This window comes from Aythya fuligula, chromosome 3, assembly GCF_009819795.1.
Source record: "Aythya fuligula isolate bAytFul2 chromosome 3, bAytFul2.pri, whole genome shotgun sequence".
Taxonomy (NCBI): domain Eukaryota; kingdom Metazoa; phylum Chordata; class Aves; order Anseriformes; family Anatidae; genus Aythya; species Aythya fuligula.
This window is the reverse complement of record NC_045561.1, coordinates 8,563,808-8,588,422: the sequence shown is the minus strand read 5'-3', so window position 1 is coordinate 8,588,422 and position 24,615 is coordinate 8,563,808. Positions and strand designations below refer to the sequence as shown.

At 43.5% G+C, this 24,615-nt stretch overlaps 1 protein-coding gene across 1 annotated transcript in view; it reads right to left on the bottom strand.

Moving 5' to 3' along the window:
- The window catches only part of JAG1 (jagged canonical Notch ligand 1), a 36,514-nt gene extending 12,524 nt beyond the window's left edge, over positions 1-23,990 (bottom strand). The window contains exons 1-8 of the mRNA XM_032184633.1: positions 23,899-23,990; positions 22,762-23,067; positions 11,987-12,038; positions 6,300-6,554; positions 5,250-5,310; positions 1,309-1,439; positions 873-992; positions 309-422 (exon numbers count right to left, since the gene is read on the bottom strand). Of these exons, the coding sequence (XP_032040524.1) occupies positions 309-422; positions 873-992; positions 1,309-1,439; positions 5,250-5,310; positions 6,300-6,554; positions 11,987-12,038; positions 22,762-23,067; positions 23,899-23,964 (1,105 nt within the window). The 5' untranslated portion in view covers positions 23,965-23,990. The remainder of the gene's footprint in view (positions 1-308; positions 423-872; positions 993-1,308; positions 1,440-5,249; positions 5,311-6,299; positions 6,555-11,986; positions 12,039-22,761; positions 23,068-23,898) is intronic.
- Positions 23,991-24,615: the final 625 nt, after the last annotated feature.

Genomic DNA, 24,615 nt, shown 5'->3' with positions numbered 1-24,615 from the left:
GAAGTGGAAGTCAGATTTTGATACAAAGCAGTCTTTCCAAAATAGTATTTTAACAACTTGCCAGAACACTACCCAAATTTTATGTTCTGCTTCTCTCCTGAAGCCATTGACCATTCTTTCCCCCCACATTTAACAAAAACCTCAGTACATGCAGAAGAGGGTCTACCATAATATGAAATGGCTGCTAAGAACTGATGCTAAAGCTAGGAACGGTTCAGTAGGCTGCCCTGTATGTTTACTGGGAATTAGAGAGACAGATCTCAACAGACAAGCTAGCACATTTTTAAATTAATTTTCAAAGGTCTTACTATCAGTGCAAGTAGGTCCAGCCCAGCCAGGCGCACACACACACTCAAATCCTGTAGACGTTTCCAAGCAGCTTCCCCCGTTGTGGCAAGGATCAGAGAGGCAGGCATGCTCCGCTGTGGCGGGATAAAGTATGTCATGGGAGAGACTATAGCACCTGAAGCCAACCTTGCTCCCACTACATGCCTCTGCTCTGGATATACCATCACCACCCTTGATGTACTGCCCTCCTGAGTGAGCAGTGAATCAAAAAACTACAATTAGCAGGAAGTCATCCTCTGTGCTAACTCACCAACCCCCTGACTTGCACCTGTCTGAATCAGAGCCAAACTAGGGAACTTGTAATGATCTCCCTGGTGAGCAGAAGGCTGATGTGCAGAGATACAGACTGTTCATGAGGAAGCATGAACAAGCAAGTCTGGATCTTTTTAGCAAGCCCAGACATCATAGTTAACATTAGAAGTAGACTTTACCCCTAAACTCCTAAAATACATCCAAGCATAGCCATTAAAAGCTGGGAAGACCAAACTATCAGTGGCAGTTCAAGGGCTGCATCAAACACTTACCAATTTCACAGTTCTGTCCCGAGTAACCCTCAGGGCAGGAACATTGGTATTTATCGGGGCCAGTGTTGCTGCAGGTACCACCGTTCAAACAGGGTGGGTGGGTTCCACAGTAGTTCAGATCTGCAAAAAGGTGAGGAGCATTAAAAAAGCCATGGCTGAAAACCAACAGAAACATTAGCAATTGTGTGCTTTGCTCTATTGCTCCGCAGCCTTACAGAACATGTCTGCACACACAAGCAGGACATGACAGAGCAAAGCACATATGCTAACACCACCAGAACAGCAGAGGACACACAGCTAAGTAGCCAAAGGACAAAAACCTCCCACCACGTTTCAGGAGGCTTCCTCCCTTGCTCCTGCATGTGCTCTCTCCACATTAAGTCTGCCAGTGTTGAAACTGAAGTGTTACACTTGGCTATCCATGAGATTAGCATACCTTTGTCACAGAGTTGACCACCCCAGTTGGTTTCACAGAGGCATTGCCATGGTTCAATGCAAGTGCCATGGACACATCCTGGGTGTGGAATGCACTTATCACAGTACTGGCCTTGCCATCCATACTGACACCTTCGTTTAACATAGGAAAAAAAAATAAATAAATTCAGAAGAGGAAAACAACTGGGAAAAAAAAATCATACAACAAACCCCTTAGAATTGCTCTGCATAGATAGGACTGTCGAACTCCAAAGCTTGGAGAAAGGCTGGGGAGGTTGGGGAGAAGCTATTCAAGGTTTGTTTGATGGTTTCTTGTAAACAAACATTTTAGTAGTTTTGCCAAGGTCTCTGTAGCTGGCCTCCTGACAAAAGAATAACTGTTCTGAGAGAATCAGCATGAGGCCATTCAGCACAATAATACTCTTTTGGAGCCTCATACAAATGTGGCAGAGAGGGTGGGTGTGCACTACAAATCAATCTCTGGGCTTTGACAGGGTGCATTATAAATTTGGGGGGAGGAGAGAGGGGGGAGCAGTCCATGGAAACAATAGTTTTCCAGAGATCCTCATAAATACAAGGTTCCAGGCATTTCAGCCACGCTGGGTTTGCGGGATGATCGGCTAAGCCATAACCACCAACTCTGAGCCCTTGGCAAGGCAGCAGCAGAGCATTAGGAGTTCTCTGCTCTATTAGAGCCTAACCTCACTCTGAACCAGAAGTCATACCCAGAAAACAGCCTGGAACACTCAGAGAGAGATTAAAGAAAACGCACACACCAGCACTCTGCATGCGTTCAAAGAAGATCATATGTCAGTGCATTTCAGAACTTGATTTATAGTAACCTCTTTTCAGGTAATAACTGAAACACATCAAATTCTAAGAGACTTTAATTTCATACCTGGAGAAGAATTTACTATCAAGCATTTATTGCCACTATCAACGTGCTACCTGAATTCTACACTTAAAAGGAATATGCTCTTTTATAGTAAAGCTCCCCTAAAAGAAACTTCATTTGGGCTTTTACTTAGCTCTCGCTAGCAAAGTAGACAAAGGAGCCTTCAAATTAAAGTTGATCTATAACAGAAGGAAAACAAACTGGGAATTAAAAGCAAAGGTCTGCGGAGGTACTGTATTGCATTAGCAGGCCTGGGAGTAATTGATCAGCAGCAATTATGCAATAAGCTGTCACTAAATTATGAAAATAAACCTCTACTGTACAGAAGTCAGCTAAGCTTTCTATTTATAATACCCCCCATCATTCTTTTACAGGCAATTTCTTCTCATGGGAAAAAGCAAGAGGAATCTATCCAATGGGTGATCACAGACAGCTAGTGGCAAGTTTGACTTCCTTTCTAAAAATCTCAGGTGATAAACTACATCCTAATGAATCTTTTTTTTTTTTAAATAGCTATTTCAACTGCAACCTATTCAAGGTCAATGGGAAACTCTTAATAGCTTATGTATAGAAAAAGCTAGTCCTAGCTTATGTTTCTTTGTGTGCAAAGAACATGAAAGAGGTTGTTTTGCCTGATCTGACTTTCTTTCAAGTAGCTCCTGGAAAATCCTTCTGTGCATTCTTACTGTATTTCCTGTACAAGGATAAAAAATTAAGAACATGCCCTTTTAATTTGTATTGCACTGAAAGCAATTTGCCTGTGAGCTTGCACACAAGCAAAACTAATTGACCTCACCTGCAAAAACAAGCATCAAAATCTAGATTTTTACTCCTTTCTGACAAAGTTTTTTTTTTTTATTGCTTTCTTTAAAGAAAGTGTAAAGAAAAACAGTTAAAAAAAAAAAAAAAAAAAAAACAGATACAGGGAAAAAAAACACCATAAGCTTCAGAGCCAGAAATACGACTTTCTTCTCCCAGATCAGCATCTAAGTATAAGAAAAAATTGGATAAAGTCTACGGGCACTTATTATGAAGCTAGGTATCAATTCCAGAACAAGATCCATGGTAATAATTCTTGTTTAATAATATGTATGCAGTAGTTTCTCATGAGAAATTTAAATTTAACTTTCTTTGTATCATGATTCATGAGCAAATTTGGTTTTGTTGGCAGGCCTGTATTAAAGAAAGTGACTTGCACCAAAAGGGAAAAGGATATTTTAAGAATGTTTGCTAGTTGTCTATTGTACCAGAACCCAGAGCAGTTTCTGCTGGGATGTTATTTTTAAACTCTGTTGCATTTATAACATGCAGGCTATATGACTCATCAAAACTTAAAAGAGAATAAAATCTTGTTTCTGTGTTCACTTTAAAGATATTGGTCTAACTTGGCAAGCAGAAGTTATCTGAAAGCACCAGAAGGACAGCATTGTTTCAAGACTATGCAAATCAAGTGTGGGAAAGTTGCACCTTAAGTAAATAAGAGCACTAGTGCATGTCTGGGCAGTGAGTGGGAGGTAAGAGACTTAGAAAGAGAAAGGAAAGAAAGAAATTTGGAAACAAAGCCTGTTGTTCTGACTAGGAGACAGCAACCCCTACAAGGCATGTTTATTCTGATGACAGAAGCACAAATCACTGGTAGCCTTGACTGATATACTCCTCTTACCATCTGGCCCCCCAATACTTACTACTTGGAAGGCTTTTTTTTTTTTTTTTTTAAATTTAAAAAGGTATAGATACAGTGTTTTGGGGGTTAACCACCATATATCAGTACTGCTAAACATTTAAGGCACTTAACCCACAACAGCCCATCCTGTGGCTTAATTTTCATTTTGTCACATTACTTGGGGAAGATGAGAAGTTACTTCCTACCTTCTTTCAAGCGTGTTCTTGGACAAAATTTTGTCTTGTTTTAAAACAGATTACAGAGACAAAGAACGAAACACTGTGATTATTAAGGCTGACCTTTTATATAACATCGTCTGTCAAACAATTCAGATTTAATTCATGTTTGAACTACAGCTTAACTAGAAAGAAAAGCAGCTCACTTCATGCAGAGGTCTCCAGCAATGGGGAATGCACCAGTATGTTTGTTAGGAAGAAAAGCGACTTTCTGTTCCTTCAGACTATTTTTTTTTTTTTTACCCATGAATACCCAAGCTTCACTTTTAACCCTTCCTACACAGGATGGATATCCTTCGAAAGTGCTCAGTTCCCTATCACATACGAACAGACATGATAATGGGTTACATGAAACAACTTGCAACCCATTTGTTGATCAAGAATATCCATATTTAATATTCATTAACCCTGTATTAGTAAGGGAGAAAACCTCCCTGAGCCATAAATATATACTGTGTATTTTGAAGTGTTCCAAATATTTACTTGCTGGGTTATGGATAAACTCTGCTTATTCATTGTCTCCTTGCCAGGACAGAATGGACTTCAAAGCACAGCAGCAAAATTCTGCATTCATCAGAGCCTACTGACAAGATTTCATCCCAGCTATTAACCTCTCAGCACTCGGAGCCTGGCTCACAATGGTAAAGGAACCGAGAGATTTAACTAATCCTATTCTAAAGAATACTTGACTTTTGCCTACTGATGGAAGAAACCAGGGGTGGGAGGGAGGAAGGGGGGAAACAGGAGTGAAAGGGAGAAGAGAGAAAAGCCACACTGTACTTCAAGCTTGTTGTTGAAAAGAGCTTATTAGTCGGGATATTGGGAAAAAAAGAGAAAAAACAACCCACAAAACATTTGTGCTATTTATGCAGAAGCAATTAGTTAGTGCTCATTAGGCAGCATTCACATGATTTATCCCTCCCCGCTCCCCCCAAAATGCCACCAGTTCACAAACCAAAAGCTTCTTAAAATTATCAGTGCATTAAAAGCCTACTCCCCCCCCTCCCTTATTCTGAGCTAGTCAGCATAAATAATTTGCCTTGGTAAAAAACATGACTCCAAAAATACCCTCCCTCCACAATCCTATTGTGTTTAGCATCGCTCATTTAATTACTTGAGGGGACAAGGAGGGAGAGGGGAGCATTTACCTGCACTCTCCTGGAATTGTGCAAGAACCATGCTTGGGGCTACATCCCTGACGACAAATAGCTGTTAAAAAAAGACACACAAAAAAAGTATCAGCATGCTGCCTGCTTCTTGCATCTTCACACTCGTGGGAAGGTTTTAATCTCTAACCAGCATTGTAATCCTACTAAATCCAAGGTTTTAACAAGTCCCTCATAACAAGTCTACTAGAAAAGAAAGCTAAGGTAGGTGACTCCCTGTGATACAAAATCTCTCAGCTAGCTTTACAGAGGAACCATACATAGAAACAACTCTGAGCAGTGCTATGTAAAAGAAAGCATTTCACCTTAGAGAGCTGCAAATCACTCTCAGTTTACAAGTTTCCTTTCTCTGCAGGTCAACTGGCCCACTCTCCCCATCTTTCCATCTAATTCAGAGCAACTTTTAACAACTCTGGGTTTACTTTTGAGACCTCTCTCTGAACAGACAGGATGTTAAGACGAGCGTCTATTCAAATTGCAGGTAAACTCAGTCAGCAAGACATGCTGATAGTCTGTTCCTATTCAGAGTTATGCTTTCTCATTCTGAAATTACTTCGGAAGTTGCCATTCCCTAATAAACATGTTAAACATCAGCTCAGGTAGAACAAACACCCTGGGACTTTTCAAACACCAAAGCTTTGCACTTGCCAGGTCAGCTCTAAAACAAGTCTCTCCTTCCTGCTTGTCTTGAAGTTCTGCACCAAAGGGGAAATCCTGCCATTGAAGTCAGCAGCAGAACTCCGATTGAAGTTAATGGGCTGGGTTTTCTTCCCAAGGGCAAAGATGTGGATACTCAGAGAAACACATCTGTTAAGTACCCAGTACTAGTCAGATCTCTCCAAGATTTTAAAACAAGGCAGAAACTAGTCTTCTCCTGCCCCTAGTTCTGTGTGCAGTAAGTTACTCACTGTCCCATCAGTGCTCAGCCCTGTTATCAGGGCAAACTGATCACCGAATCTCAGCCTGAATATGAAGCATTCAAGTCCTATCCACAACTGCTGATAATCTAGGGTTAGGGCACCCATCACAAACCTTTGTTGCATTCTGGTCCCATCCAGCCTTCCAAGCAGGTTTTGTTGCCGTTCTGGTCACAGGTATGGTGAGTGAAGAAGTCATCTCTTGGTCGACAAAACTTGTTGCAGCCAAAACCATAGTAATGTTCTGTGCAAGTCACACGGATTTGATACTCAAAGTGGGCAACTCCTGCGTTATGCTTCAGTGTCTGCCACTGGCGGCTTGGATTGATCATGCCAGAGTGAGATGCCTTCTCGATTATGCGATCAGGATCTAGATGTTGGAAGAGACAGCAGAGTTACACCTACGTTTAGGTATTGTCACCTCCCACATCACAGGTCTGTCTCTACCTTCACATACAAGACTCTTTGAGGCGGCCAGTTGATTTTATTAATTTTCTCTTTTAGAAAGCGCAATAAGACTGCCCTGGAGCTGCAGACCATTAACTGAAATACACATACCTATCAAAGCAAACAAAGCTTGAAGTCCAAAGGGACTGTTAGGTCCCTGCCAATCACTTAACCCCTTCTCAGTGTGAGGGCACCCATTAAGAATCCTACAGTTAGTGATTAGAGAAGATTCAGCTGCTTTTACTTCTAGCTCCAGTAGGCTAGCACATAACTTGCTTTCCTCTACTTCTCCATTGCTGGTACTGCTTTTGTTCTTAACTGGAATATTTACAAGAAAATCATATTACAATAGCCTAATAAAGCAATGTCTACAAGCTGAACACAAGCACTACAAAAAGTTTGCAGCCTTCTGGGACTCCGATGTAAACACTAGTTTGAAAACGAGCAACTTTGGCATTGTTGACATCAGCGATCTCACTGGGCTTCAGCTGAGAAATACCTTGAAAGTTCTTCTTTCAGATGTTAGCTGACACTAAAAAGTCAAGATCGCTGGAGCTCCAGGCAGGGAACTCAAATTAGTGCATATATTTGCTATACATTCCCCTTCTTTCTATAGAGCATTTCAAAGTTTAGACTTTGTACTTGACATTTAGTTCCAGCAAAAGGTTTTTGGCTTTCAGAGCCATACAACTGTCTAAATTATGGCTTGAAATAATAATATTTCACATTAGCTCGGAACATTGTATATATCTGTGGTATTTCACTTCATAGTCCAGGTCTTGTGACTTAAATGATCTGACACTGCCTTACGACCTGCTGCTAGCAAGCACTTGACTGCCAAGTGAAAGTTTATCATAAAACAGCCAAAATATCCTTGCAGACATCGTACAAAAACAAAAATAAGTACCAGGCTACACTGTTCTGTATACAGGAGCACAATCCAGCGACAGAAAAAATTTAGGTAGAAGGGCACTTTGCCAACGACGTGTTACAAAGCAGCGTATGAAGTACAAGCACATTCAAGTGTGAAGAATTAAAGCATACTGACGTTCAGCTGTTCTTCTGACAATTACAAAAGAAAGATTGGAGATTTTATGGAAGGCAGAGTTGAAGACTAATGAAGTTGCTACATAAAGCTGAACACAACACACAGGCAGTGTTTCATGTAGAATACTTCTAAACGTATTGCTAAGGACCTTTGATTTGTTGCTTTCAAAGAGAACATCCAAACACGCTTTGCAAGCCTCAGATACCTATTATCAATCCTGCCTGCTTGCCTACAGTTTCGAGGGTAGTTAAGTCAAAGCATTAGCTGCACAACCACAGAAGAGCATCAATACGTGTATACACACAGTAAGCATTTACTGATTTTTTATGAGTATTCTTGGCTCAAGCCTGCAGCGTTCATCAAGTGTTTACAGTGTGAAATTAAGGGCATCAACTTCTTATGCACTTTCAGGTATTTCTGGTTTTATAATATTTTCCATTTAAATCAGTCTTTATTATTCATTGGCACTAAGCCCCCAACCCCACATCTACGTCTAAGACTTTCAAACGCACGCAGGCTTTTATTAATTTAAATCCCATTCACAGGTAATGTAGGTGCCTAAGGACTTTTCCATACTGGTATATCCAGAGCAATATCATGCCCTGCACTGTGCAGGTGTAAGGCTCTTAGATCTCATCAACAAGATTACTAACTAATTCTAAGAGGTACTTAAGCAGATGCATATCTATCCGCCTTGAATGGGGCTAGTCAAGCGATTAGAGTTCCACTCATGCGTGCTGGAGATGGCTTTGCTGCACTTGCCAAGATTACACCCCGATCTACAGCATAGTTGGAAAGTGAATGCATTTCCCCAAATACCAGGTCTGTGCATAAAGACATCCTCTGTTTCTTGTGAGTAAATCAGCTCTCTCATTTTCTCCTTTAAGTGGCAGAAGGGGAATGACACTCCACTTAGTTTTGCAACACCCCCCCACCACCACACACATGCTTGTTTTTCCAGTCTTTTCCTGTTCTCTGGGGGGAATGTAACATTGACAACTATTTCAGTCCTTGGCACCAGAAAAACAATCACCTTGGAAAAGAGATCTTGCCTCTGCTCTATCATTCTTCCCCTATCTGTCAGCTCATTAGGAAGCATGTCCTTGTTGTATGTCTATTACATCTCACTCCAGCCACCAGTTCTGTTGAGCCCTTAATCACTGGCTGAACACAAATGGAAACATCCTTATTAGTCCACTGAACTTCTTGTTGCTGAGGGCCCAGAGGAAAGCCAGCTGTAGTTTCACTTTGAATCACAGCTAAAATGTCTTGCGTTTGATACATGCTATAAAGCTACTACCATACATTTCAAGTCAAGGTCTGACAGACTTCAGATCCCTTTCCATTAGCCATCACCCACAGTTTTCACAATGAAGTATTGGCATGTTCCTTCTTGCATAACAATTTCTCCACCCTTCCTTATTCCCACCTGTCAGTGCGCACTTACACAAGTGTGCTGACCCAGACTTCAGGGAAGGCATTGCAACAACTCTTCCATTCTTAGCCTGCACCAACAGCGTTTTAAGTTTTATATGAGCAATCCCAAAGCAGCAGGCTGGTTAAGTAAATAAAACAAGAACTCAGCCAGGCTTGAGAGAAAGTGATCTTCATAATTCCCTTGACATCACCCGACTCAGAATCCCAGGCTTTGATAGAAAGGTTAGCGGAAACATTAACCAATTAGAAATTGATGAAGTGGAAGAGAGAGGCCTTCTGTACATCTTTAGCTTCCACTCTGCACTTCGCTGTCAGAGGGTTGTTTGCCTTAACTGTGGCTAAACTTCAAAGCTATTAATCTGTCTTTTTATACAATGAACAGCTATTTCAACTGCCCACCTTTCCCTTTCAGCGGTCTAGTTTCTGGAAATTGTAACTACTCAGTGTCAGGAAGCAAAAAAAAACCAAGACACCAATCAGCAACAAAACACGCCAACCCAAAACAGAACAAAAAACACCACAAAAAAAAATCCAGACTCAGAAGAGCAGTTTGGGTGGCCAAGAACACTACAGTTATTTTTGAAAGTCTTTGTTTCAGACAACTTCCAGCTATGGCTTGGTTTACATTGTGCTGAAGTCTCTTATGCCCGACTGGAATTCACATGCAACTGATACCAGTAATTTACAATAGCTCTTTGACATCGTTTGAGATGCAGTGTCAGCCCCATTAGCTTTATGTATGAAACAACAGTAGCAAGATGGAATCTAGACAAGAACCAGAGTAAGAAAACCATTTACGTTGAGTATTGGCTCCAACAAAGCATGATTCTCATCAACTTCAACAGGGCCAGAATTTAACTGCAAGCCACTCTTGGAAGTGAGACAAGAGAGTATGTGGTAAAGGGAACGTAGGAGGAGTGGAATGTAGGGGGGGAAGGAAGCAGCCACTCTAGGATCTCCTAACAATCTGGAGGATGCTAGAACTATTGCAAAATACACAAAGCCTACTAAACTCGCTTTTTAAAGAGCTACCACATGGAATTCTTACAATTCAACAGTAATTAGGTTGAAAGAAAATCCTGGGCATCAAAAAAATACTCATCACTTTATATGATGACAATCGTGTAGTTCTATTTCCTTAACTAGTTCTTCAAGACATTCTTTACTTACAGTCAGCTTTCCCATAGCAGGAGTGATGCACTACAAAGAAAAGGCTTTGTGCATTACAGTGACTGAAGTGCCTGACCTACAGATGGATGTGCGACAACAAAGCTAGTGCAGGAATGCAAATCAGGAACGTACATAAGAACATGTCTGCACTTGGTCAAATGCACTGCTGAGAAATGAGGCAATTTTGTCTGAAGACAATTGTACTTCCAGAACATGAAAGCAAAGAAAGGGTTCATTGTGTAGCTTTGGAAATGCTGTTGTTTCATGAAAAAAGATGAGCTCTAATAATAGTAAAAGTAGTGGCAGAGACCCAGTCTGAAAAAAAATCCTCAGATCCTACTGTAAACAAAACCTTCATTTTGAATTCAGGCATCTTCCATTTTTAATACAATTCTGCTGCTGAAGCAATCTTTTCTGCTCCTCCATAAAATGCATTTAATCAAGACCAAGAAGTTTCCCGGACATCTCCATTACTGTGCTGGGGTTGGGCTTGAAAGCACAGGTGCTGCAAAAGCGTTGAACATGGCAGGTTGTAAGGCAAACCACAGATGCCACTGCCAGATCATATTAATCATCTGCAAAGGACTTCTCTTCTTGAACGAATGACTAAATAGGACATCCCATGTATATATGCACACACATATATTATTAAAATCTTCAAAGCAGATCTGCAGAAAGGTTCCTGGACAAGAGAAGCCATTCCTGAACAGTCTGCTCTCCGCCACTTAAAATGTAAACAGAAAGCCACAGCACCATGCACATTTCTACAAGGGCCTTCTTCTGTGAAGTCTGTTTCAGTCCAAAGCGGTCTACAAGCTGTTTGGGTTAGATGGGCCACAGTGCTGTTGATTCCTTCTTGAAGGAAAAGGCTTGTAACGTCACAAGTTTACGAGTTCTTATTCATACTTTCTCCTGTGGCTTTTACCACACGCTATTAAAGCCTTACATTGAGAACAGAGCTACTTTGCCCACCTACTTCAGCAGCAGTAGGCAATATACAGAACAGTTCATTATGCCAAGAGACTCAACACAGCTTCCCTTAGCCAACAGTAAAAGCTCAGCACAAAGTTTCCGAAACCAACTAAAGACATTCCAGGCAAAAGATTCCCACCCTTGATTTCCAGCCAGCTCTACCAGGTGGTGTCTGGTAAATATTTTTTCAGTCCCTGAATATAAATCCCTAGACATGCAACCCCCAAGGAAGAAATGATTATCGTTTCTGTTTCCCTTCCTCTTCTACACTCATTAGATCAATATCTGTATCAAGTTCTACAAAGATTATTTTTTTTAAACGTAGAACATTCAGTTTTGACAAGTACACAGTTTATAAAGAGGTCCCTAGTCAACAACATTTATGCTTCTAAATATCACTCCTTAAAAAAGTAAAACGACAAAACCCCACAAAAAAACTCCTGGGCTTTTATTCTCCCTCAGGAGGAAGGGAGAATTAACAGCATCTATTTTCAGGCATCAAACTGTTGGTGCTTAAGTGAGCAAGTTACTCAACCTCTAGAGGCAATGAGAAGGGGACAGGCTACTGCAGAACCCTGAGTAGTTGTTCTGAATAATTCAGACTGCAGGAGAGCTTTTCACTCCCCTTGTGCCCTATTCACAGTAGGCTGGGTAGCCTACTAAAGGCCTTTCAATAGTCAGGAAACCAAGGACTCTGAGCAAAGTAAAGCAGAGGAACAGGTACTTACTAGTTGAGTTATCATTGTAATCCCAAGCCTCAACAAGCAACGTGTAGGATCTCTGCAAAAGAAGAATAAGAGTCAGTTTCAAAGCCACATACAACACAAAGAAAAAGTAATCCAACTTTAATTCCAAAAAAATTCTGGTCTGTGCCCTAAAACAGAATACTTGAAAACATAAATAGGTAATAGGTTATACTTGAGACAAACGTGATCTTCTTGAAACCCCATAAGCTACCTTATCCAGTCTGACTTAGAAGACCTTTCACCTTGGATAGCTCATCTTTGTCATCATTAATGCGTCTTATGTACTTAGCCAGGAAGCCCAGCCTTTGACACCATGCTGTAGCCACAATTGAGCATGTGTTGAAGAACTGCACGTGGAAGAGAGAAAACACTGAACTGGCATAGCAGCATCCAAAAACCCCAAACAAAAACCCTGCTCTCAAGAGCTGCTTCAAAAGAATTTTAGTTAGAGAAAAGTAGTCTTGATTTCCCTGCCCCCAGCCACCCTGAAAGCAAGAAGTGTTGCTAAGATTACTGTGCTCTGCCTTGACAGCGCAATCTCTAGGGACTTTGCTTTTCAGCACCCCCTTTGAAAGCTTTGTCTGCATGAGGGCCATCGCAGCTCCCACAAGTATCAGGTAACTGAGGGAAGAACTGATGGATGTGGAAAGGGGGTGGGGGAAGAGAGCAGCATTGTAAAACAAAGGCTAAAATCAGACTATTTGGAAGAGCAGGGAAAGGGAAGCCAGGCTATCCACCCCGTGTCACATTTACAGACAGCCTAACCTGCCAATGAGCTCTCCAGCACTCCAGTAATAATAATCATCAGCATAAACTAACCAGAGTGACTCCACGGGTTGGAAGGATGCCAGCTATTACATCTAAGCCACCTTTATCTTCAATCCCAACTTGAGAACAAGAGGCATTAAACGTATCCCCCTCCCCCTCTCTGCCCCGAGATAATAGTATCGAGGCTGTATCTTCCAAAAATTGCTATTTAGCCAGCCATATCCAAACTTAGAGTGATTCAAGACACAAAACAAAGAATCTCCAAAAAGCCCTCAAGAGAAAAAAAAACTGAGGAAAAATATGAAAGAAAAATAAGACCCCCCCCCCACCATGACTTGATAAATATAATAAGAACTACAAATGAGGTAATAAAAGTAACATCTTTCTGGTGAGAACAAAAATAGACCATCTATAAACTCTCTCCACGAAGGACTTTGATCCTTTGCCATAGAAGCTGTGCACGGTAAGGTTTATTTCTTAATTGTATCTGTGCTCAGTAGCAGTCTGCAGTGCTTAACACCTTTCTGTAGCAGAAACCAAAATACAGTCGTGAGAGTAAGCTGCTGCTACAAGGTGCAAGCGTAAAGCAGAGCTCAAATTCCTTGGGGGGGAGAAAGGGGAGGGAAGAAAAAAAAAAGCGCTGAGGCAGACTGCTTTCTCACGACTGGACACAGCATGCAGCCTCTGAATGAAAACCTAGTTTGTGATGGACACCAGCTTGGAATATAGCCTAAATATGTTTCATATTCAAAGCAGACTAGGATTCCATTTCGTTCACTGATAACTGTGGGAAAATGCTTCAAAAAGTAAGCAAAGCTGGGCAAGCTGCAACATGCACCCAAACCTTTACAGGAAGGCTCCATGGCCACACCGTTTTTGGTTAATATTTCATAGAAGTGACATTACTTGTGACTCGTCTATAACAAGTATCTCAACTCAGAAGAGACTCCTAAAACAGAAAAAGCACTATGTGATCATTTAATGCTGTTTAAAGCCGATTTAAGTAGTCCTTACACAAGTCAGAGGCAAAAAGCAAACAAACAAAACCCAACTCTAACTCCTGAGCCATATTAAGACATCCATTACCCTATCTTGGGTGCTTCCTCAGTGGTTTAATTACAAACACCGAGAAGCGCAACATGTTACTGCAAGCTTGAAAAAAATATTATGATATAGAGAATGAATTATGGCAACTTGCACTACTTCCAATAAAGTTAAGGATGTTTTCCTTTCGGCCTTGCATAATTGTTTTGGAAGATATTTTGTCTAAACTCATAGCAACAGTTCCCGGTTGGTTCTCAGGACTGTTTACCAACACACCTAGCCCTTAAGGAAAGGAAAGGCTGAATCCTGGCTTTAAGTGCTACTGTTGCTAGATACTTGTGTGACCACTTTCCAACAGCAGTTTGTGTAAAGGGAGAAGATGCTTCTACTTAGCTGGATGGAAAGAAAACACCAGGGGGAGAGACCCACCCGAGCAATTCTCTCGTTTCTGTGTGCCCCCTCTCACCTCATCTGAATATTTTAAATGAGGAATCCCCATCCTGAAAAGGGAAGATACAAAGAATGGCAGTTTAATCTCTTGGCTCTATCCCTCTCAGCACGGGGCAGAGAAAGGACAAGACTTTGTGTTCAATGTGGGACACTCCTAAACAAAAGGCACGGAAACCCATGGCCCCACGAGAGCAGCAAGCAGTGCAGCCACCACATACCTCTAGCCAATCCCTGCCCCCCCCCCCCCGCGAAATAAAAGGCACTTCTGTGCAAAGACTGCATCGTCGAGATTTTTAAAAAGTGCATATCATCCCCACTCTATAGATCAACAATTAAGATATCTCAGGAATGACTACTTACAGCGAGGAGGTTTAAGTTTTCCCATGCCCACAGATGACCTCTGCCCATCTTTGAATAAATATATATCCAGACACAAGAATTCCACATCATGCACCTTACTCCATCAAAGCAATGTCCTAGGCAAAAAGGCAGCAGTGAACTTTCCGGAGTCACACCCAATTAGCCACTGTAAACCTGAGCTTGACCAGAAGGCAGGGATTCTGGCTTGAGAGGAAAGGCAGCTTGAAAGGAATGGCAAACTGGCACAGTCTGCAGAACATCCACAGCCTGATCTGTCCAGAGGACTGGAAGACAGCGTGGTCAAATGTAAGCAAAACTCCTAGGAGTTGAGCTACGAGAGGATGGAAACGTTTGCATTCACAATCCAAAAGGATAAAAATAAAAAATAAAGAAGGCACCCATGTGCTAGAGTTGTTTTCCTCAGTGTCAAACCACCGTGATTTAGTCTTGGTCCATTGATAACACAACTCAAAGAAAGCTTTGAGGACTAAAATCCGTCAGAGAAATTCCCTTTTAGGGGTCTGAAAGGGCAACACAATCTCTTTTCTGGTTATTTAACTGGAATATTAGCAGCTCCATGTAAGCAGGTGTTTAAAGCTCCCTGCTTTATTACCTTCTTCCCTCCCTTCATCCAGACATCCACCCAAAAGAGATGTTTTTGTACTTTGGCTTCTAAAGGCACTCTGCGATTCAGTGGGACAGAGCAAGAATGAAACATCAGGCTTATTAGCGAAAGGACAGCCTCCTTTCTGAAAGAGGCTGCAACTAGTCGAACTTCTTTCCCTCCTATCCTTGTGGTTAAACCATGCAAGAGCTTTGCTGAGCATGTGAAACCATGACTAGACAAATACGGTGGGAAGTCTGCATTCTGGATGCTGCGCCTGCTCCTCCTCCGCCAAACAAGGCGAGCAGGTTAAGCTCAGCAGTGCTCTCCTCACGCTCTGCCAGCCACGCAGCCGTGCAGACCCAGCTCAGAGCAGTCCTCGTGCGCTGCCTGCGCCTGTGGGAAGAAGGCCAGGAGGCTGTCACAGGGGGCACAGCAAACCACCAGGAGCTGCTGCAAGCCCTGCGCCCTTCAGCTGTAAGAGGACAAGAAGGGAAGGGAGAAACTAAGGAGTATCTCAAAGTGCACAAGGGCCAGGGAGGAAGGCATCTCTGAGCAGATGTACAACTCGTCACAAAGCCACTTCCAACAAGTCAGCAGGGCTGGCACTTGGGCGCCCCTCCTTCCACACAGCAAGTCCTAACACCCCTGTGCAGATGTGCCATGGCACTGTGCCGTGGTCAGCCAGTAAACCCTGACAACGTAACGGTCCCTCGGAGGAGCTGAGCACAAGTGGCTCCTCATGCAGAGATGACATGTTTGGGAAATGGGAAACAACCGAACCCTCTTGACCCTTTCTTGAACACAGCATAATCAGGACGCTCTTCTGTGGGCCAGCCTACATAAGACTAAGGCAACACCCCATACAGCTGTTACTGTCCTAGCCCTGTGCACATAAACAAAGCTGGAGTCGCAGCAATTCATGCCTCAGAGTCCCTGGCCAAGAGCTAGACCGAACCTCCGACAGGCAGCCCAGCCAGGAGTCCCATTGGGACATGCCCACATGAACACGCAGCACACTGTGCCGTCCCTTTGGGCAGCTCCTGCATCGCTGTCAGTGCTGGTAAATGCTTCACGGCCATAGAAAGGAACACAGGAGCACCTTCAGGAATGACTTTCCCTGGCATTCAGTAAGTGAAGACAAGAGCTTCTCTGCAACACACAACCGCCGCCCTCCTGCCGAATGACAGACGCAAAAGTACCGCTATCCAAACTATGCATACGCTTAAGCATCCAATAAACCAGCCTGATCTCTGATCTGGCCAACCTGCTGGAATAATGAGTGTCCTGTGAATACATAATGTGCTGAAGTTGCCATTGTGTGAAGTAAGTCCATGGTTTGTCTGGGAGCCGAGCAATGCTGAGTCTACTGCTGCTTCCTGTTGCTTGTCCTGTATTAGCATTATTTTTGGATAGGGCCCATTATGTTCTGTAATCCTCGCTGCAGTCAGTATGGCCACACTATTGTTCTTGGTTAATATTAGCAGTCAATGCCCCTGTCTGGGTGGCCAGGCTACAATGTATTCCGATCATAAAACTAGCATGCATTAATGAAACAATGTACTCGGAGAGAGGGGGGTGACTTGGGGTCCCCCCACTCCCTTTCTTTAAAAAAATCATTAATTTAAAAACGATTTTAAGTGATCGCAGCTACAGGGGCACATCACAGGACAACAGCCTTTTATCAGCACCTTATCTAGTTACAGAGTTATTTTCTCACGGAGCCCCACTTGTCAAAGACAAGCAGGTAGGCCAAGATGTCAATGGTAGCTTTCAACCTTCCCAAACAAGCAGATTACTTGCTCTTATCAGTCCCCCTACCTGTTTAAAGCATCCCACTGATAATTAAATGCACCAGTTACAAAAGGGTGGCAAGGTTAATAGAGAGAATACCTAGTAGCCAGCCAAGCAAAACAGTCAGGTTCACATAGAGCAAGCCTGAACAAGAAGTCTTTCTACTTATTTACCTAAGTGCAGAAGAACTGGGTTGAGCTGGTAAAGGACTCTGGATGTTTGACTATTTACAAACCACTTTAACCACTTCTATCCACATTTTACAGTTTCTTCTGAATACAGCAATAACGAGTGTAATTTATGCTGTAGAAGGGCAACCACAGAACCAAGAGCTCCAGAGAAACAAGAAACAAATGCAGCAACTTCTAATTTTCACATCTTTCCCTATATAGGACAGACATGGTTTACCAGTTAAAATTATTAGTAGCACTGTGACCATTAACATATAAAATTTCTATCCATCTTCAGAAATGCTAAGTTTAGCCTGATTTCTCAAAGTCACTCCTGTCTTTAGTTTTAATGCTTTTAAGAACTGTAGCGTGTGCTTTCGCATTGCAGAGCATCAGACTTAGGACCTGACACTGGAATAAATGTCATGTACGAGAGCACAAGCCTCACAAGCTGCACATCATCTCACAGAGTTAGCTAAGGCCCAACTCGAGCAGCTTCAGAACTAGCTTACTTCTGTTCCAGCCTTCATTCCACAGCGAAGCAGTAAGTTTCCCTAACTAGAATTTTAAGCATAAAGCATCAATTTTATGCAATTCGTTTTAGACATGCAGACTTCCAGCTGCATAAACAAGCTGACAGTGCTGGATGTATGTAGGCTGAGAAAGTTTAGGAATAAGCTTCAACACGAGGCCCAATCCAGCTGCCACTGAAGCTAAATTGGAGCAGGCCTTTATTATAACAAGAACAAAAATTCTGGAAGCAGGCAGGATGAGGATTTATTTTTAGACATATTATGGTAATATAGTCAAATGGATTTACCAGGAAGATGAAGTTCTGAACTGACTGGAACATAAATAACTCTTAAGAACATGTAAGAAGTCCAAAACCTCTGAATGGACGCATCGCTTCTCTTCAGTCCTGGGAAAAAACAGCCTCATGGATAGTAATTATGCTCCAGATGTCATTTAATACTCTCAGCTCCATTTTGGATAGTAATCCTAGGCAAAACATGGCACTTTAAGCACTGAAGATTTATTCTTAAATTATTAGTCAACAATAAATGACAGGGTGTGGGTATTACTCGATTAATATGCATTTTATTATAAAAATTTGTTCTCATCTGCCCATGCTCCAAGATGATTTTATCAGGCATTCTTTAAGAAGGACTGGAACAATACCTAGCATGTGTTACTACAAATTTTCAGAAGTTAACTGGGGGGGGGGAACAAATAATAATAAAGCTTTAGTTTTATGATTGTGACCTACTGGTTTAAAAAAAAGAAAATACACAGTTCAATTAAGTGATATTTTTTCTATCACATTCAAAATGCTGCTAGTTTAATCAGCTACAGATCAGTATTTTGGAAGTCTATTGTGTCAAGACAGGGGGAAAAAGTTCACGAGTCTTGAAACAGACAACATTAAAACTCTTCCATTCCAGCCACAAAAAGCAACGCCTACTCAGAGGACGTCTTTTACACCTTCAGGAACCAGCAGCAAGATTTATCATTAAAGGAGAGAAAGGCTGAATATTTTACTGTTTTAAAGATGGAAATAAGATGTTCAAAACACTTTTTCATCATATTTTACACTGAAGCTATTTAGATGCTGGAGGGTTTTTTTCCACCTCAGTAGTTTGCTGGTGGGTTGGTGCAATTGGCCCCAATATTAAATAATTACAAGGATCATAATTTCAGGATAAACAAGACGTTTGAAACTGGAGCCATGCATACCAAAGGAATTGCCAACTTCGACCTGCTTCTTACTCACAGCCTCATCAAATCTGCAAAAGATCTCTCTTTACATAAAAGCAAAGTTTATTGCTAAGCTTTGCTTAGTTAATTTATGCAGTGCTCCCTCAAGGTACAGGGCACACCACACTTTGAATGTCGTTTGATTCTTTTAGAAAGCCAAGAGATTTGATTTATGTCAGGGAGTAGCATGTGTCTACCACGAAACAAAACTTGTTGAGACTGACTTTGACAAGTGGAACATGGAAATTCTTTTGTTCCATACTCTTCTGTATGGCTTCATAAGCCAAGCTTGCCTGTCACGAAAGTCACTAAAGTCTCAAAATGAAAGTATGAATGCATTAGGTGTACTTTTTCAAAATCTTATTATTATTGCAATTTACTCTAGAATTGCCAGCTAGTGCAGGGGTAGCTTCCTGGATGCACTTCAGTTCTTTTATGCTGGTCTGCTGCCCTGTTTCCTAGCAACTTCGTCAAGCCTCCAATCACTTAAATGAATTTACGGCCCACCATCTCCACACCCATTACTCACAGGGGCACATATCAAAACTGACAACAGCAAACTGCATGAGTTATTAATAAGGCTTTGCTGCTTCAAGTCAGCATTACAAGCCAAACCTAACAACCCATTTAAACCACACCATTTTCTTTTATTCCTTTCTTGTGCGACAAATAAAGACCTCTAATGCGATATAACTATTTCTGATGAAAAGTACGAGGGGCAGCTTGACATGGGAAGAGGTGGCGTTTTGGGGGTGGTTTTGTTGTTGTTGTTTTTGCCTTGGTTTTGTTTGATTTTTAAAGCAACAAGGCTCCTTAATGTTGCTGACTCAAGCTGGAACATCCAAGAAAAGCCTCCCTCGGATGGAGGAACACAAATCGTGCACATTCAGAGACGAGTACACGTTTTCAAGTGCAATATGATTAACATTTTGGTCTAGCTCCTATTACTATTAATTTTCATTTGGGTGTATTCAAAGAAAACCTTAATGATTAGACACATTTGTAAATGCAAAGCTGGTCTCGAGCTTTTACTAAAGTCAACAGCATTAACCCATCTAAAGAAATTGTTTTAAGTGCTGAAATTTCAGTATCAGATTTAACTAATTAAGTTTACTAGGTTATCTTTAGAGCTTTCAAAACTCCTAAAATGATTTGTGGACACAGTTTTAGTACAAATAAGAGCTTTGCCACATTAGATATTCTTTTGTTCCGCTGCTTTTTGAAAGTCACAATGGCCAGCCGAAAGCCGTGTCCTACGAAGTTAAAGCTGGAAGGCAGGCTTGATAATTGAGAACAATTATCGCAGTCTCAAAAAGTCCCTTCTGCATGGGAATGCAAGAGTTTATTCCAAAAAACTCCAGTTGCAGGAACCAGAGTGTCAGCAGTTGTCAAGTTTTACACATTTCAGGGGCTGCACTGGAGTTCTGCTGCTGCTCTAGGATTCCAGTGCTCAATTAGATTCAGCAGGACAATAGAAGCATTTCTTTCACTAAAATGCAGACAAGCTTAAGAAACTTCTGCCAAGGTCCCTGCACCCCCAGGCCCTCCTTTTACCCAGGAGATTTCCCTTCCCTGTGATCCTACCCCTGAAAGGGGGTGTTCGTAGGGGTGTGTTCAGTTTTCATGTAATTTTTATATACACATAGCTTCAGTTTCCAGGCATTTGAATGACTGGGAGCAGGGGAGGGGGCTACTTTAAAAAAAAAAAAAAAAAAAAAAAGTCCTTGATAAGCCTGACTTTTCTGAAAAAAAAAAAAAAAAAAAAAAAAAAGTCAAAACCTGCAGCACAAGCATTACAGCCATTGGCAGAGCTTCAAATACCTCAGATTTTTACAAAACCCTTTATCCTTTTGATGGCATATTTGATAACAAGTTTTATCTCATTCATTTTAGGGGAAGAAAAGAAGAAGAAAGAAAGGACTTGTACTTCCAACAGAGAATACTTCTGTTAATTCCGCTATTGTACCGCGTAATATTATCTCCTTAAAAACGCAGACTTCATTTCACCCTTCTGCCTCTCCGGCCGTCACTACTCCAGAAGTCACCACTGACAGAGGAGGCAGGTAGGAGGCAGCACAGGACGCCTCAAGAACACATGGCTGCCTACAGCACTTGGCCGTAGGACTAACAAAGTGGGTGTCTACGCTGCAACTGGAGGAGGAATGCTTTTGGGGCGGGCTTCCCCCCCCCCCCAAAAAAGAAAAAAAAGAGCCCACGCCCTCAGAGCAACCAGTCCTTATCAGACTAGGAAGGGCCAAGTTTTAGAGGGTGCCGAAAGTCTACCTCACCAGCAGCGAGGGAGGATAGGAAACGAGGTTCACCCCTCCCCTGTATGCGTGCAAGAGCCCTCCTCCCCTCGCACAAATGACCTTAGGCATCCAGGTTAGGATGACTGGATTTTCAAAACTGCTGAGCATCAACATACCCCAAGGCAGTCACTGGGAAAGTGTGTGCTCAGCACCTCTGGAGAAGGGGAGGTGGTGGGAAACAGTTTTGTTTCCTAGGTGATCTTGAAATAAAAGTTTCAAAAGCATAAATCTGGAAGGTTTTTATACCACAGCATCCCAGAGAGCTAGCTCTTACACCATAGCATCCCAGAGAGCCAGCCCAAAAGACAGACTGTCACGGCTGCAGAAGAGCCCCCCATGTCAGTCATCCTCCCTTTTTGCTTGCCTGGAGGCCACGCTGCTGGGCACAAGGCGACACACCTCCTGGCATCCAAGGCTGGGGCAGCCTCACAAGCCCCCAAACCCTACGGCCCTGAAGCCTGCATGAGTGGATCACCATCCCAAACAACAGCTGTTTTGGAAAAACGATCCTTGGGATCTGTGCAGCAAGCACAGGACTCCTCTGCCAGGCTGACCACATCAAAGTTTCACACACCCCCTTTGAGCTCTCCAGAAGAAACAACATGCACTGAAGTCCAAGCCAGTGCTCCTTATGTGACCAACAACGAGGCAGCTTCAGCTAATGAAGGGGTCACCTGTCCTCTATCTCCCCACAAGGCTGACCAGCATTTGCTGAAACTAACACCACTGGGGAAAGTGCCTGGCAAGAGGTCCCACCTCCTCGAGCCACTAAGTTTTGCAAACAGCTAGAGGGAAGCCAGAATCCACAGGCCACAGAGCCAAGTAGCCAGAAAAGGTGTGCTGTGGGTCAGAGAGGATGAAATGGACCAAAAGCAAAGGCTAGGGTTTTCTGTCTTTAGCTGCTAGCATCTGTACGTACCTTAAAACACAGCAAGCTTCCCAGGGAAGCTGGCAACCAGCTCACCAAGAGCAGCAACAGCAGCTCCCATCAACACCAAGCAGTGCAGTGAGATTTCCCCCTGGGGGAAGCAGGAAGCCTTCCCAAACACGCTCCAGGGAAGGAGGCCAGCTATGACACACACTTTTCACACGGGATCCCTCCACAGCCCCTAACCCACTGCTCTTTTGGCTTAAGCCCAAGACTTCACTGGTTTGAAAAAAAAAATGAACTTCTGACCTTCTAATTCTCAAGAGACTTATTCATGCTGTAAAGTGCAGGGATACTGGGTTTGCTTCCCTGACCCATTTAGATCCCCCTCGCTGCACATCTGACTTTCAAATTTAACAGGCTGTGCATTGTGAGCCCCAGGGAACAAAAACAAAAACACCACCACATTTTACTCATTTCTGTGCTGTGGATTCCCGACTCCCTTGCCAAGATGCCTGCTCCCTCCCCGATGCTGGTCCCTCTCCCCTGTACACGAAATCAGGGCTCAGCTTGCTATGACCATCTCCAACAGCACCATCCAACAGAGGCAGAGCCCGAGCAGGCCACATACTCACCGGCCAGGCGAAGCTGAAAGGGATAACAATCCGGTTCTTCTCATTATTCCGGCTGTACTTTAAATTGAAGGTATTTCCTCCGATGACAGGAGTGGATTTGGATCCGAAGCTGCAAGGGCCGCCAGCCGTGACCCGCGATTGATACTCCTTCAGGCAAACTTTAAAATAGGTGTCACACTCGTCTCTGGTGCATTTTCTGTCTCCTGGGTTTCGGGTGCCATCGCAGCAGTTTCCATTCTGCAGTTCACCGTTCACATTTTGCATGGATAAGATCTCCAACTCAAACTGTCCCGATGCTAAAGTCACCTGTTAATCCCAAGAAAGAAGCGGAGGAGAAAACAAAAAAGAAAAAAAACAAACAAACAAAAAGAAAAAACGAGAAACAAGAACATGGTTACCTCACTTTCACCCCAAACGCAAACTACAACAACTCTGCAGACAGGAAAAAGTCATTCTAAAATCAGCTTACTTTTGAGCAGCACACACATAACATCAGAAAAAAGGAAAAAAATGCAATTGCCTCAAGCTTCTCCCTAGCAGACATCCATGGGAAAGGCTCATAAATCATTCTAACTAAATAACACTGTTAAAACTGGAAAAAAAAAAAAAATAATGAAGTAACAACTCTAGAAAAAAGTGTGCTATGGAAAGCCTTTAAATCCTTTGGAAATAAAACTACAGCAAACCAGTGCATGCAGAGGAGGGCACAAGGCGAGGCAGTGAAGGCACCCTGCAAACACAACCCCCTGCTTTCTCTGGGGTGCAGCTGGGACAAGTTAAAAAAAAAAAAAAAAAAAAAAAAAAAAAGCTAATTTCCACCCCCAGGGCTGCCCAGCTGAAATTCAGCCCTTGCCCATTAGTCACCCAGAGCATTGCCATGAGCACTGATTTGAAAAGACAAAAAAAAAAAAAAAAACAAAAAAATTGCAGAAAAAGCAAAGGCAGGAGGAGAACTCGCAGCCGAAGCGATGCACCAAGTGCAGCTTCCCCTCCCGGGGACCCGAGCCTGGCAGCCCCCGCAGCAAACTTCGCAGCAAGCACCTCCGCTCCCGGAGGCTCGGGGCCGGGAGGCTTTCCCCCTTAAAAAAACCCACAAAAACCCGAGGCAAGCGGCGAGCCCCCCGCCGCAGCACCTACCTGTGCCCGCAGCGCCAGCAGGGCCAGCAGCACGCCCAGGGAGCCGAGGCAGCCCGCCGCCCGCATGCCGCCGCCGCGCTGCCCGCCTGCAGGCCGCCGCTCTCGCTCCGGGAGGAAGGAGGAGGTGGTGGTGGTGGTGAAGAAGAAGAAGCAGGAGGTGGTGGTGGTGGTAGAAGAGGAGGAGGAGGAGGAGGCGCCGCCGCTGCTGCCCGCCGCCGCCGCCGCCCCGCTCTAATATACCGCGCCGGCCGCGGCGCGCACCCGCGCCGAACAACGCCGCTTTTCACGCGCTTTCAATAGCGCCCCGCTCTTCAATGCGGGGCAGCCCGGCCTCCTTTTATTCTCCTTATTCCCTCGCCTCTCCCTCTTTTTTTTTTTTTTTCCTTCTGCTGTCCCTCTTTTTATTGTCGCCCCTCTCCTCGCCTTCAGGTGGTGGCGGTGGTGGCGGTGGCGGTGGTGGTGGCAGCGAGCCCCCCGCCGCCCCCCCCTCCTGGCCCCGCGGCCACGCTCGCTTCCCCCCCCCCCACTTTTCTCAGCTCAGCTCCGCTCCGCTCCTCTCAGCCCCCCCCTCACTCGCAGCACACACAACACCTCCCGAGCCGGCCGCCCGTCTGGCAGCCCCGCCGCCGCTCGCCTTCATCTAGCCCACGGCGGCAGGCGGGGAGCCCGCCCGGCCGCGCATGCTCCCATCCATATGCATGAGGAGGAGGAGGAGGA